The sequence below is a fragment of the Acanthopagrus latus genome, unplaced genomic scaffold, assembly GCF_904848185.1.
Source record: "Acanthopagrus latus isolate v.2019 unplaced genomic scaffold, fAcaLat1.1, whole genome shotgun sequence".
Classification (NCBI taxonomy): Eukaryota; Metazoa; Chordata; class Actinopteri; order Spariformes; family Sparidae; genus Acanthopagrus; species Acanthopagrus latus.
In genome coordinates, this window is record NW_023504068.1 from 33900 (window position 1) to 45560 (window position 11661).

At 37.0% G+C, this 11661-nt stretch overlaps 1 protein-coding gene and 2 long non-coding RNA genes across 3 annotated transcripts; 2 read left to right on the top strand and 1 right to left on the bottom strand.

Moving 5' to 3' along the window:
- The first annotated feature begins 394 nt into the window (after positions 1-394).
- On the top strand, positions 395-2082 carry LOC119016150 (uncharacterized protein TM_0508-like). The gene is made up of 4 exons (XM_037092046.1): positions 395-538; positions 1052-1162; positions 1268-1643; positions 1859-2082. The coding sequence occupies exons 1-4, from the start codon at positions 395-397 to the stop codon at positions 2080-2082; spliced, it is 855 nt and encodes a 284-aa protein (XP_036947941.1).
- A 634-nt stretch (positions 2083-2716) lies between these two features.
- On the top strand, positions 2717-5539 carry LOC119016152. Its single transcript, XR_005073850.1, has 5 exons — positions 2717-2819; positions 3010-3078; positions 3315-3378; positions 3574-3700; positions 5124-5539. It is a non-coding gene; the product is annotated as an uncharacterized LOC119016152 (long non-coding RNA).
- A 4746-nt stretch (positions 5540-10285) lies between these two features.
- LOC119016151 lies at positions 10286-11235 on the bottom strand. Its single transcript, XR_005073849.1, has 3 exons — positions 11224-11235; positions 10990-11083; positions 10286-10788 (listed from the first exon to the last, which is right to left on the bottom strand). It is a non-coding gene; the product is annotated as an uncharacterized LOC119016151 (long non-coding RNA).
- Positions 11236-11661: the final 426 nt, after the last annotated feature.

Sequence of the window (11661 nt, forward strand, 5' to 3'; positions counted from 1 at the left end):
CCACATTTCTCATTTCAGTGTCAGAGGCAATGTCCAGTTTAATGTGAATTATAAATAAAAGTTTCTATCAACTTGCTGCTGATTGCTGTCGCTATGTGTGCAGACTGAAGATTGTTCAACCATCAAGGGCAGTTTTTTGAGAGGCAAGATTGGATCGAAAAATTTGTCTGAAATTATTTAATTCAGGAGTAAGCTGTGTAATAAGCTTCGCATCAGGGTTCTAGCCATTCTGTCAGGGCTTATTTGTCAGCTAATCATAGACTGTAATAAAATAACTATTTTCTTGACCTTTGTAGGCACAATAAATCAATAAGTTTAATACTAATGTGACTTCATGTTAAACTCAACATGTCTTCAACAGAATTACACTAAAGATAACAAGACCCAGGGAATCATGGAGAAAAGTCAGTGGGATCTCAAGAAGATCCGTTTTCAACAGAAAAGGCTGACCAGATTGGATGACTTTGTGCACACCTACAAGGTGATGCATGAAGGTCTTCTACGAGAGTACCAAGACTCTCTAAAAATCAAGACCAAGGTATTTATTTTAGGAATCATAATATAATCAGACAATGTACTTGATTTAAAACTGTATGTATTAAGTTTTGATGGTCGTCAATGCAGGAAGTGGGGGGAAAAAAACATAAATAAAGTAGCTGATGTATAATTTCTTCATTTTTCCATGTGTTATCATAATTTCAAAAAGCTGTTTTGTTGTAGAATTTTAGGACTGAATAGTATGTCATATTTAAAAATACATCTCATACAATATTATCAATCAATAACACACTGTCTGTGTCACTATATGAAAGCACAGAACATCATAGGTTTTTCATATTGAATAATACTTCCTATTACAGACCACAGTGATTCATAAGACAAGCAAAACAACAGCAAATAAAAATTTTAAAAAGTTTATAAAAAAGAGATGTCAACAGATCAATTCACAAAATTTACTAGTGTTGTAATGCATCCACAATCCAAAATAGACATCCGAAATTCATAACTTGCTCAAGTAATAACAATACATCTCTCTGTTTTATGTAACAAGACCCACAGGGTTGCCGTTGAAAGGTGGAAACAAAGGAAGCAGGGGAGGAGAGGTGTATATGTCTCACCAATGAAGAAGCCTTTTGATTTCAAGAAACATGAAAAGCAGAAGGTAACAACAAGATGTTGTTTGTGATCACCATCAGCTTAAAGTGTATTGTACTATGTGGTTACATGAAATATAAATGGGGATTCAGTGTAACATTTTGATTATCAGGTTTTAAAGACGAAGACATCAAACCAGACTGAGGTCCAGGAGAAGTTCATAAACACCAACGAACCAACCAACAAAACAGATGTTGACACTTTGTTGGAGGATGCACCGCCACCACCACCCATGCTGGACACCCACCAAGACAAGAGGTTGTCAGTTACACTGTCAGAAGACCTCACAGTATGTGTGTGGAAAGCAGATCTGACTATGTTTGACGTGGACGCAGTTGTCAATGCTGCTAATACGATCTTGAGTCATTCTGGGGGGCTTGCACTGGCTTTAGTTAAAGCTGGAGGGCCAGATATTGTTGAAGAGAGTGACCTGCATATTCGTAAGTGTGGCAAACTGAAACCTGGCCAGGCGGTAGTCACAAGTGCTGGTAATTTACCAATTTACCATGCAGATATGTCATTCATGCCGTTGGCCCCAAAGTCACAATTAATCCACCCCCAACCATGCTCTCCAAAGGCAAGGGGACTTTAAAAAAGGCCATAGAGAGCATCTTGCAGAAAGTAAGAGACCTTAACATTCAGTCTGTTGCTATTCCAGCAATAAGCTCTGGGATTTTCAATTTTCCATTGGGACTGTGTGCAGACAGGATAGTGTCCACAATAAAGGAGGTCCATGATCACAAGAAGCTCAAAACTCAACATCGTGTGGTTCATCTTGTAAACAACGATGAGCCATCTGTCAAAGAAATGGAAAGGGCCTGCCTGGAGATATTAGTATCACCAACTTCAGAAGCCACAGTCTCAGAGCAAATGCCGAAGAGTAAGACAATCACGGATGAAGAACAGCAGGTACTTTATGACTCATAGGAGAATTCTCACATTTTGAATGCATATCCAACTAAAATTAAATCAGTGATTGACTGATGAACATTTCATTTCTGCATATATTTTGAATATGTATTTAGTGATAGGTACACCTGCGGAAGTTATCGTATTACAGGTGTTAAGTGTTACGCTTTTCAAATGTTTTTTTCATGATACAGCCTGTTCAGTTGTTTGCTAGAAATGAATGAACTGTGATTTAAAATTTACAAAGGTCGAGATATTGATTATATGGAGTTTTATTTCACGTCATTCATTATTTTTATTTATATTAATGGGATTATATGAAGAGCTAAGAAATTGTACAATTGTTTTCCCAGCTAAAAACACTGTGGAAAAGGAAGGACACAGAAGTGGTAGTTGCAGTGATACCATCTGCCAACCAGGAAGGTTCCAGTTTTCTTGTGCACCACAGTGAACTCTGTTCACTGAGACCTCACTGATGGCTGACAGGCGAGGTATTTTATGGTTTGAATGTTACCCACATTACACTCAAATATCACACATGAAGTAGTTATGCTGACTTATGCTGAAATAAGTATTCCAAGGTTTGAAAGCTGTGTTTCTTTTCTCTTCTTCCATACTAGGTTATGGAGAGTCTCTTCCATCTGTATGCCAAACAGCTCAACCTCGGAAAGGACTTATTTTTACTGAACCATTACACAGCTGGTGTGATACTGTTTGGAAAAGGAGAAAGCGTTAGACAGCACAGTTTGCGGAGGGTAATGGTTGTTTTCATTCCTTTATCCTGTCCAGACCTCAAAAAGCCAAATCTTAATAGGAAAACCCGATTTGCATTTTTAGAATAAGAGAATAAAATAACTCAAATTTTCCGAATGTGGCTTTTCTTTAAAAAGAAAACTCTAGAAACGTTATTGACTATTATTTAATTTATTTTTATTTCCATTACAGACTGACTTCAACAACTATGAAGCCATACTTTCTTTTGTAAATGTTGGTGGAGTACACTGGAAGTTACTGGTCAGTGATTGTTACTTCAATGGTGATCTGAAATCCTCTTGTGTTATGTATATATTTATTATGTTGTTTTGAAATAACATTAATCTTTTTTAGTATGTACTTCCTGCCATAAGCACAGTATATCTGTTGGATCCTGTGGCTAACAAATCAGAGCAAGCTGAGTCTGCACATGCTGCAAAAGGGTCATCATTTTTCTCATCAAGGTTTAGCTTTCTTTTTCTCTCTGTCTTTGCCAGAAACAACCAGTATACATAGAACAACCAACAAATCCCTGAGAAATTTTGAAAGAAGACATCTTTGGTATCTGGTCTCATATACTCCTCCTTTGTTTTGTGAAAATGTTGCTATTAATTGTATAAAACACATGTCACAACAACACAGTAATGCGAAGTAGTTACTTGATGCAGTTTTATTGATTTGAAGTTTATTATTTTGTAAACCTGACTTTGATGTCGATATTGCATGTGTTTTGATAACACCATGTGTTTTATATAGGGATTACATGAGGATGCGCATGATTGTCCATGGCAAGAACGACTGGGGAAGAGTCAGATGGAGAGGAGGAGTCATGGACCATCCTGTGCAACGTGACAAGTGTAGTTGCGGGGTCATCGTCACCATGGTAATGGCCGTGTGTGTGTGTGTGTGTGTGTATGTGTTTGTGATGTTTACTTCTATCTCTATGTTTCTCTATCAAACATAATGGGTCAGAGTTCTGGTGCTTAACTGGAAAATGTAACATAACAATAAAGTGAGACAGCACTGGCAATTTGGAGTCATAAGAACTCTTTGGTAAATGGATTGAGCCATTAAAATAATATTCATAGATTCACAGGATTAGAGTAAGTAATTTCCAAAACTTAACACAGCGGGTAGGGAAAATGGTGCATTGATATGTGGCTGTAGCCAAAATTACATTGCGTTTCCTTCCTTTAGCCTCATATGTTCTGTGTGCTTTTTAATTCAGTGTCTTGATTCATTGTCCAAAGTATCACGGTAGAACAATGCTACAAAAAATATAGCTATGTTCAGTATGTCATTTCAATTAAAATATATAATTAATATTCCATAATCTATAGTTCTGTTCTTAAAGTTCACACTTGAATTTAATGTATTTTCAGTGGTGTAAATATGACTGTGCTGAGGGATGATTGTTGTCACAGCCCGTGTAGTTTGGCATTTACATGTCTGAGGTACTACTATACTTATTTTTAACATATCAATTCATATTTGCCTTTGCATTGATTTATAATTCAAAAACAGTGTTTCAAAGATGACATGCTTAATTCTGTATGCTGGTGTAGATGGCAAAGGCAATGATGAAGGCATATCCTGCATTGCCTCTCATGTCCTTTGAGACATCAAAGAAGGAGATGGCTTTGGAAAGGACTAAGTTTGCACTGGCAGTACTGAATGATTCAGGTTTAAGTCATTTTTCTCTTTTATTCACATTAAGTAGTTCATCTTGTTGTGAAAGTAAATACAATCATACACAACCAAATGAACTACATCCTCTGTAAAGAGTCCACACAGTTCATATTGTTTTTGTCAAAAGTGTAAAAGATTTTATGAAAAAAAAAAAACAGTTATATATACCATACATTTCAGACTCCCATCACAGAATCAAAAAGAACTCTTACCAAATGTCTATATTGTCAACTGGAACTGAAACAGAAGTTATATCACTTTAATTTTGTAAATGTATAGATTTATTTATGTCTGTATTTTTTCCCTCAGTAAAGCTTCACAATACTGATTGTTAAATTTATTAAATAGACTTGAAAACTCCTTCAACATATCTGAGTTGATGACTATTAATGATCCAGCTGACAAGCTATATATAAATTGAGAGCAACACAGCAGCCAATGTAACAGATCAATGTAGAATGTAAGAAATTAATGGGAATGGATTCCACCAATTCATTCCCATTAATTTGTTTGGAATTCCCATTGATTTGTTTGTTTATACTGGTGTAACCGGTTACCCCAATAAACTATGGAATGTGTACATATGTGAATTATAACAGAAATGTGTTTTATTTCAGTGTTAGATCTGGACAACCACTGTGTGATGTGCTCTGCCTCAAAGCCCCCTGGACCAGGGCCTCCAGCTGGTGGGTGAGTTTTTGTGACTGTTTCTTGTACATTTATCAATTGGGGTTTATTGTATAGTTATAGAAGAATTTTCTTGGAATTTTCTAAACTTAGCACCAAGCCACCAAAACCAATGTCAAGGGCTACCTTACTTCCCAAGATACATAAAAACTATAAATGAAAAAGATACTAAATGTTGACACTATGACTAAAATAATGGATTAAAAGTGTAACTGTGCCCTTCCACTGTAATATTTGGTGTCCAGAACTGTAGTCTATTGTCCTCTACACAGATAGAGACCCTAGATTTTGAAAACAAAATGCTGTGGTATACTGCAGTGCAAACCTGATGAAGACATATCTTTCTTTCATTGACTTCAAGATGATGGCTTTTTGTTATTTGATTAAAGGATTAACACAGCATATTAAACACATTGTAAAAGTGTAACGCAATGGACATAAATCTCTTAATACAAATTATTGTGGCAAACATTTTCTTGACTACAGTCCGAAATGATTCTCTTGTCTTTTTGTAATTTAATTTTTGAGATACAGTGTGACTCTTGCCAACGATGGTACCATGAGCAGTGTCTGGGTTTGGCTGAAGACCAACTCAAAAAAGCTAGGACAGCCAAATGGGAATGTGTCCTTTGCACATAAATAAAAGGTGTGATAAAAAATGCAATTTGCAGTCAGAAAGTAGGTGTCAGTTAAGGAAAGCCAAAGGTCACATTATTTTTCTTTTACGATATAAAGTCTACATTGTTAAAAAAAAAAAAAGAAAAAAAAAAAGGATTGTTTGTTATACATGCTCAATGGTGCAGTCAGAAAGTAGGTGTCAGTTAACGAATGCCAAGGGTCACATTAATTTTAAGTCTACATTGTTAAAAAAAAAAAAAAATGTTTGTTATACATGTTCAATGGTGATTTCTGATGTATGAGTGAAATATACTTCTAATATTTACAAGATACTATTATGTGTGTGTTTGTAGTATCACATATTTCCATCACCTTGTTCTCTGTAAGGGACTTGTCTGTTTCTGAAACACTTCTTTACATTGTAGTTTAAACCTCTGATATTTTTTAATGGTTTTTTAAAATGTAAATTTTAGCATTTTAGCTCAATAGCTTCCGGGTCATGTGACCTAATGACCCCAAACCAGCCCAGGATCATAGTACTCCACTGGAGGGTGGTGATACACCTCTTATTTTTCCATTTTAAGTTTTGAAATATTTTATAATAATTTTTTAATATCATTAGCATTTTAGCTCAATAGCTTCCAGGTCATGTGACCAAATGACCCCAAACCAGTGCAGGATCATAGTACTGCACTGGGGGGTTGAGATACACCTCTTATATTTCCATTTTAAGTTTTAGAATATTTTATAATAATTTTTAAATATCAATTTTAGCATTTTAGCTCAATAGCTTCCGGGTCATGTGACCTAATGACCCCAAACCAGCCCAGGATCATAGTACTCCACTGGAGGGTGGTGATACACCTCTTATTTTTCCATTTTAAGTTTTGAAATATTTTATAATAATTTTTTAATATCATTAGCATTTTAGCTCAATAGCTTCCAGGTCATGTGACCAAATGACCCCAAACCAGTGCAGGATCATAGTACTGCACTGGGGGGTTGAGATACACCTCTTATATTTCCATTTTAAGTTTTAGAATATTTTATAATAATTTTTAAATATCAATTTTAGCATTTAGCTCAATAGCTTCCGGGTCATGTGACCTAATGACCCCACACCAGTCCAGGATCATAGTACTCCACTGGGGGGTTGAGATACACCTCTTGTTTTTCCATTTTAAGTTCTAGAATATTTTATAATATTTTTTTGATGTCAATTTTAGCATTTTAGCTCAATAGCTTCAAGGTCATGTGACCTACTTATTCCAAACCAGTGCAGGATCATAGTACTCCACTGGGGGGTTGAGATACACCTCTTATTTTTCCATTCTAAGTTTTAGAATATTTTATAATAATTTTTAAATATCAATTTTAGCATTTTAGCTCAATAGCTTCCGGGTCATGTGACCTAATGACCCCAAACCAGTGCAGGATCATAGTATTGCACTGGGGGGTTGAGATACACCTCTTATTTTTCCATTTTAAGTTCTAGAATATTTTATAATAATTTTTTAATGTCAATATTAGCATTTTAGCTCAATAGCTTCAAGGTCATGTGACCTACTTATTCCAAACCAGTGCAGGATCATAGTACTCCACTGGGGGGGTTGAGATACACCTCTTGTTTTTCCATTTTAATATTTCTGAAATTTTATATCAATTTCTTTATGTAAATATGAGCATTTTAGCTCAATAGCTTCCAGGTCATGTGACCTAACGACTCCAAACCAGAGTAGGATCATAGAAAACATACTGGCAGGGTGGGATACACCTGTTTTTATTCCATTTTAACACTCCTGATCATCAAGCTGTCGATCTTGGCTTGGAAGTCTGCTGGCAGTTTTTGGGACATCGATGTCCGTGCTCTGATAGAGAGGCGGCTGCGCTGCATGAAGCGGTAACACCAAGAAGGACCTCCCGCAAAGTCACTGATGTTCATCTCCTTGGCAACTACCACCTGGGCGTGGAGGCGTAACTGAACTGTTGACAAGCCTCTCCCAGCGGCACATTGTTCAAGCACCCATCTGTGAACTTGTTCCTCTAGCTGTGGCCATCTAGCTTTTAGCCTGCGATTAGCTTTTTTGGTTTTCTTCATTGTCGTTAGAGTATCCTCCGCTTTTCGCCGGTCCCTCACAAGTTTCTCGCTCACTCCAAACTTTCTTTCAGCTGCTCGATTACCGTTTTCAGCTGCATATTTTACAACTTGCAGCTTGTAATCTGCTGAGTCTGATTTTCTTTTTGGGGGCATCTTTCTTTTTCTGTTCAATCTTTCTCACTTGTCTTTATAGGTTTATGTTTTATATTTTAATTTTTCTGTGGTACAGGAGTAATAGGCGTAGCAGATAATGGCACACTATCCTAGGGCGCCCCCCCGCGGCTGTCAGCATGAACATGAGAAATTACCTGTATATTTTAATATATAAGTCGCACCTGAGTATAAGTCGCAGGACCAGCCAAACCATGAAAAAAAGTGCGACTTATAGTCCGAAAAATACGGTAATTGAAACCCAATGCACGACCCTCCGGAGTATAATAGCGCCTTAAATTTTACTTGAAATAAGTTGCAACTTGTCCTCCCCAAACTTTAGGTCTGTTTTCTGCCAGAAAACAAAGTACAGGCAATGTCTCAGTTTAACCATGCCCCGTATAGGAACACTTGTACACAACCACTGTTCACATCCAAACTCACCATTGGGGGCGCCGCTTAGCTCGGTTGGTAGCGCGCGACCCATGTGCCGAGGCTCTGCAGCTGACCCGGGTTTGACTCCCAGCCCGGGTCCCTTTGCTGCGTGTCACTCTTACCCTGTTTCCTGTCACACTCTTCAGTAAAGTAACCTAGAACTGTACGTTAGGATGACCAGAAATGCTAGAATATGCATTTGTTAAATCAATAACTGAAAACCTTGTCTGATAGAATTTTTTAACATAAATATTACATCATCTGCTGGATGCTGACCAGCTTTGCTTATGACCCTAGTATGTTTTAATGAACTCCACCCCCCTTTGATTTATTTTCAGACAAGTCGATACATGGCAAGATTAGCAATTCAACAATGGCACCTTGGTTTATGAAAGACTGAACAACAGAAGTAATGACTTCCACAGCTTCAAGGCTGAATGGATGTTTTTCTTTACATTATCTATATGTTAATTTTGACTGGACATTGCATTTTTTATATTTCTGAAATAAACTCTAGCTTAAGGGCATCAAACTATCAAATATTGTTAGAAGTAATGCTTAAGCAGCACATTATCAATGCAATCAGAAGTGCCACTGCCCAATTTAGACCTGTGTGTTGGCAAATTTTAACAATACTGTTTTTTGCAAATGTCTTGGTTTGGAGGAAATGATAACTAATCCTAAACATTGTTAAATCATCCACTTTCTGTAGAATCAATTTTACCATTTCATCCACCAACTCCTTCCTATTATCTGAGAACATGTGATCTGGAAGTCCCCATTGGCTTATGGCCTCCCAACATAAGAACTTGGCATCAGACTGAGCATCCTCTCGCTTGGTAGGACAAACCTCAGGCCACTGCAAAAACTCTGTCTACACCTACTAGCCTGTATCTGTTTAAGCATCAATTGGTTTTATCATATCAACAAAGTCCCTGACTAGCTCACTCTTGGAGTCAGAATATAACCAGGAGGGACCATCACCCCTCTCCTAACATTGTTTTTTAGACAGATTGTACATCTGTCTATGACATGATCAATTTGTTCAATCAAATATGGTGCCCAAAAACCTTCTCTTAATGTCCCCCCTTGCAACATGTGCTTGCCCATTTGCTGCTTGGACACCATCTTGTGGTTCTTTCATCCTATGGGGTTGTCAAATGCTCAACAAAATCTACACAGCAAAAATCCCAGTGTATATTGTACTCCTTAAGTGTACATTTAACACCAGTTTCGGTGTCTATATAGGTCCAAGAGTTCGGTGTTCAGTGAACACTGTCAAAAGTGTAAACTATATACTCCAAATAAAGAGTTACATTTGAACCCTTACAGTGTGCAATAGTACTCCCTCACTGGTACTTTTAGACACTATTTCCAGTGCTTTCAACACCTGCAGTATAAACCTACAACTCCAAGAGACTAAAAGATATACTCTGAGTAAGTGTTTTATAGAACTCTGCAGAGCTTATCATTTTACACTCTGGGAATGAGAATATACTCTGTAATTGGTGTACACTTAACACCTTTAAAGTGAATTATGATCACTTTGAGAATATATAATACACACATTCTTTTCTTGAAAACGTAACATTATCTTTACTATAATATAATAAACATATTAACAAATGTCTTAACATTATGGAAGTGTACAGTCGGCTCTTATTACAATGACATCAGTTTTATTTTAGTAGTCTATGCATTACATCATAGAATAAACAAACACCAGTCAGATATCCCTTGGCAGTAAACAAAAAACTGTTGACTATTTTTTGTCACTACAAACTCCTGACAAAATCCCTCTTTGAATTACTAGTGCTCCACTACAGCTCAGCAAGGAAACATTGTCTGCTGAAACACAGATACTGTAACTTTGGGTGATACAGCCTTCAAAAATCTGAACCTGTCCTTTAAAGAACAATATACTCAGCCTGTTAATGTACAACATGACATTCAGCGGGTGCTGCAGTACTGTCAACAGGTGTAATCTGAAACTGAACCATAAATTAGTTCATACACCAAACATCAAACACTGCCAAAGGTACGAAGCCATGGTGCAAAATAAGCTTGACAAATTATTTTTTTTATATCATCACTGAGATTTAAAAAAAAAACAGATGTGTAAAAGATCAAACATAAAAGTTAAAACCTTTCGCCAGCTCCAGTCCGCTGCTCTCTGTGGTTTGAGAGGTCCTTCTCTTGACTCCACTGTTATTGCCAGAACTGAGTCCTCGCTGTGTGTTTTTTAGTTTCCATGCAATGTAGCCCTCATTGCTCTCTGCATCAAAGAAATGCTCCTAAGTTGAAAATAAATAAAAGAAATTTAAGCATGATTATACACCTAGTAAAAGGAAAATGCATCAAAACATTGGCTGTCAATTTCAAGAATGTTGACTGCCCACTTGCTGCCTGTACAACACCACCTGTCTATATTACTCATAATAATTTAACTTAATAATTTGAGGAGTTTGGGAACGTCTCAGTAAAAAAATACTTACATAGCCCTTTCTGGAGTAGGGATCTCTTAGGGAAGGGAACAGTGTTACAATCCCCAATGCATATTGTGTCCTCTTGTCCTTTGGTGGAGCACTTCTGTGGGTGTAATGGATAGGTTGCATTGATTGGCAAGAAACTCCATTACATGTTTTTCATGAACAACATGTTTGCAATCAAATACTATGATATGTGCCTTTAATAAACTAAAATAATGCACCTTGAAGCATTTTACATACCCATACTTTTCCCACATATCAGCAAACACGGTGTTGACAAGTTCACGGCGGTGTTCGGTTCCTTCATCTGTCCCTTTAGTCGCATATTCTGCACAGTATTTTGTCCCCTCCAGGCTTTTGTTCCAGAACTACCTCTCGACAAAGCCTTGATAAACAAGAAAAATATAAGAAAGTAAAAAATAAGATCACACCCACAACAAAAATATGATGTCAAAAACATACATCATAATGAGAAGGAACATAACAAAAAACACCACCTCTTTTGGCTCGTGAAGAACTGTCATCAACATGCTGACTTCTTGGGGGGCTCAGAATGCAATCATCGGATGCGCTTGTCTTTTGGGAGACATCAGGGAAAAGCATCACTATCCGACGGAGTGTGATGATAGTGACAAGGTGTCTGTGCATGATGATGCAGGAGAGTCTGAAAGAGGGAAC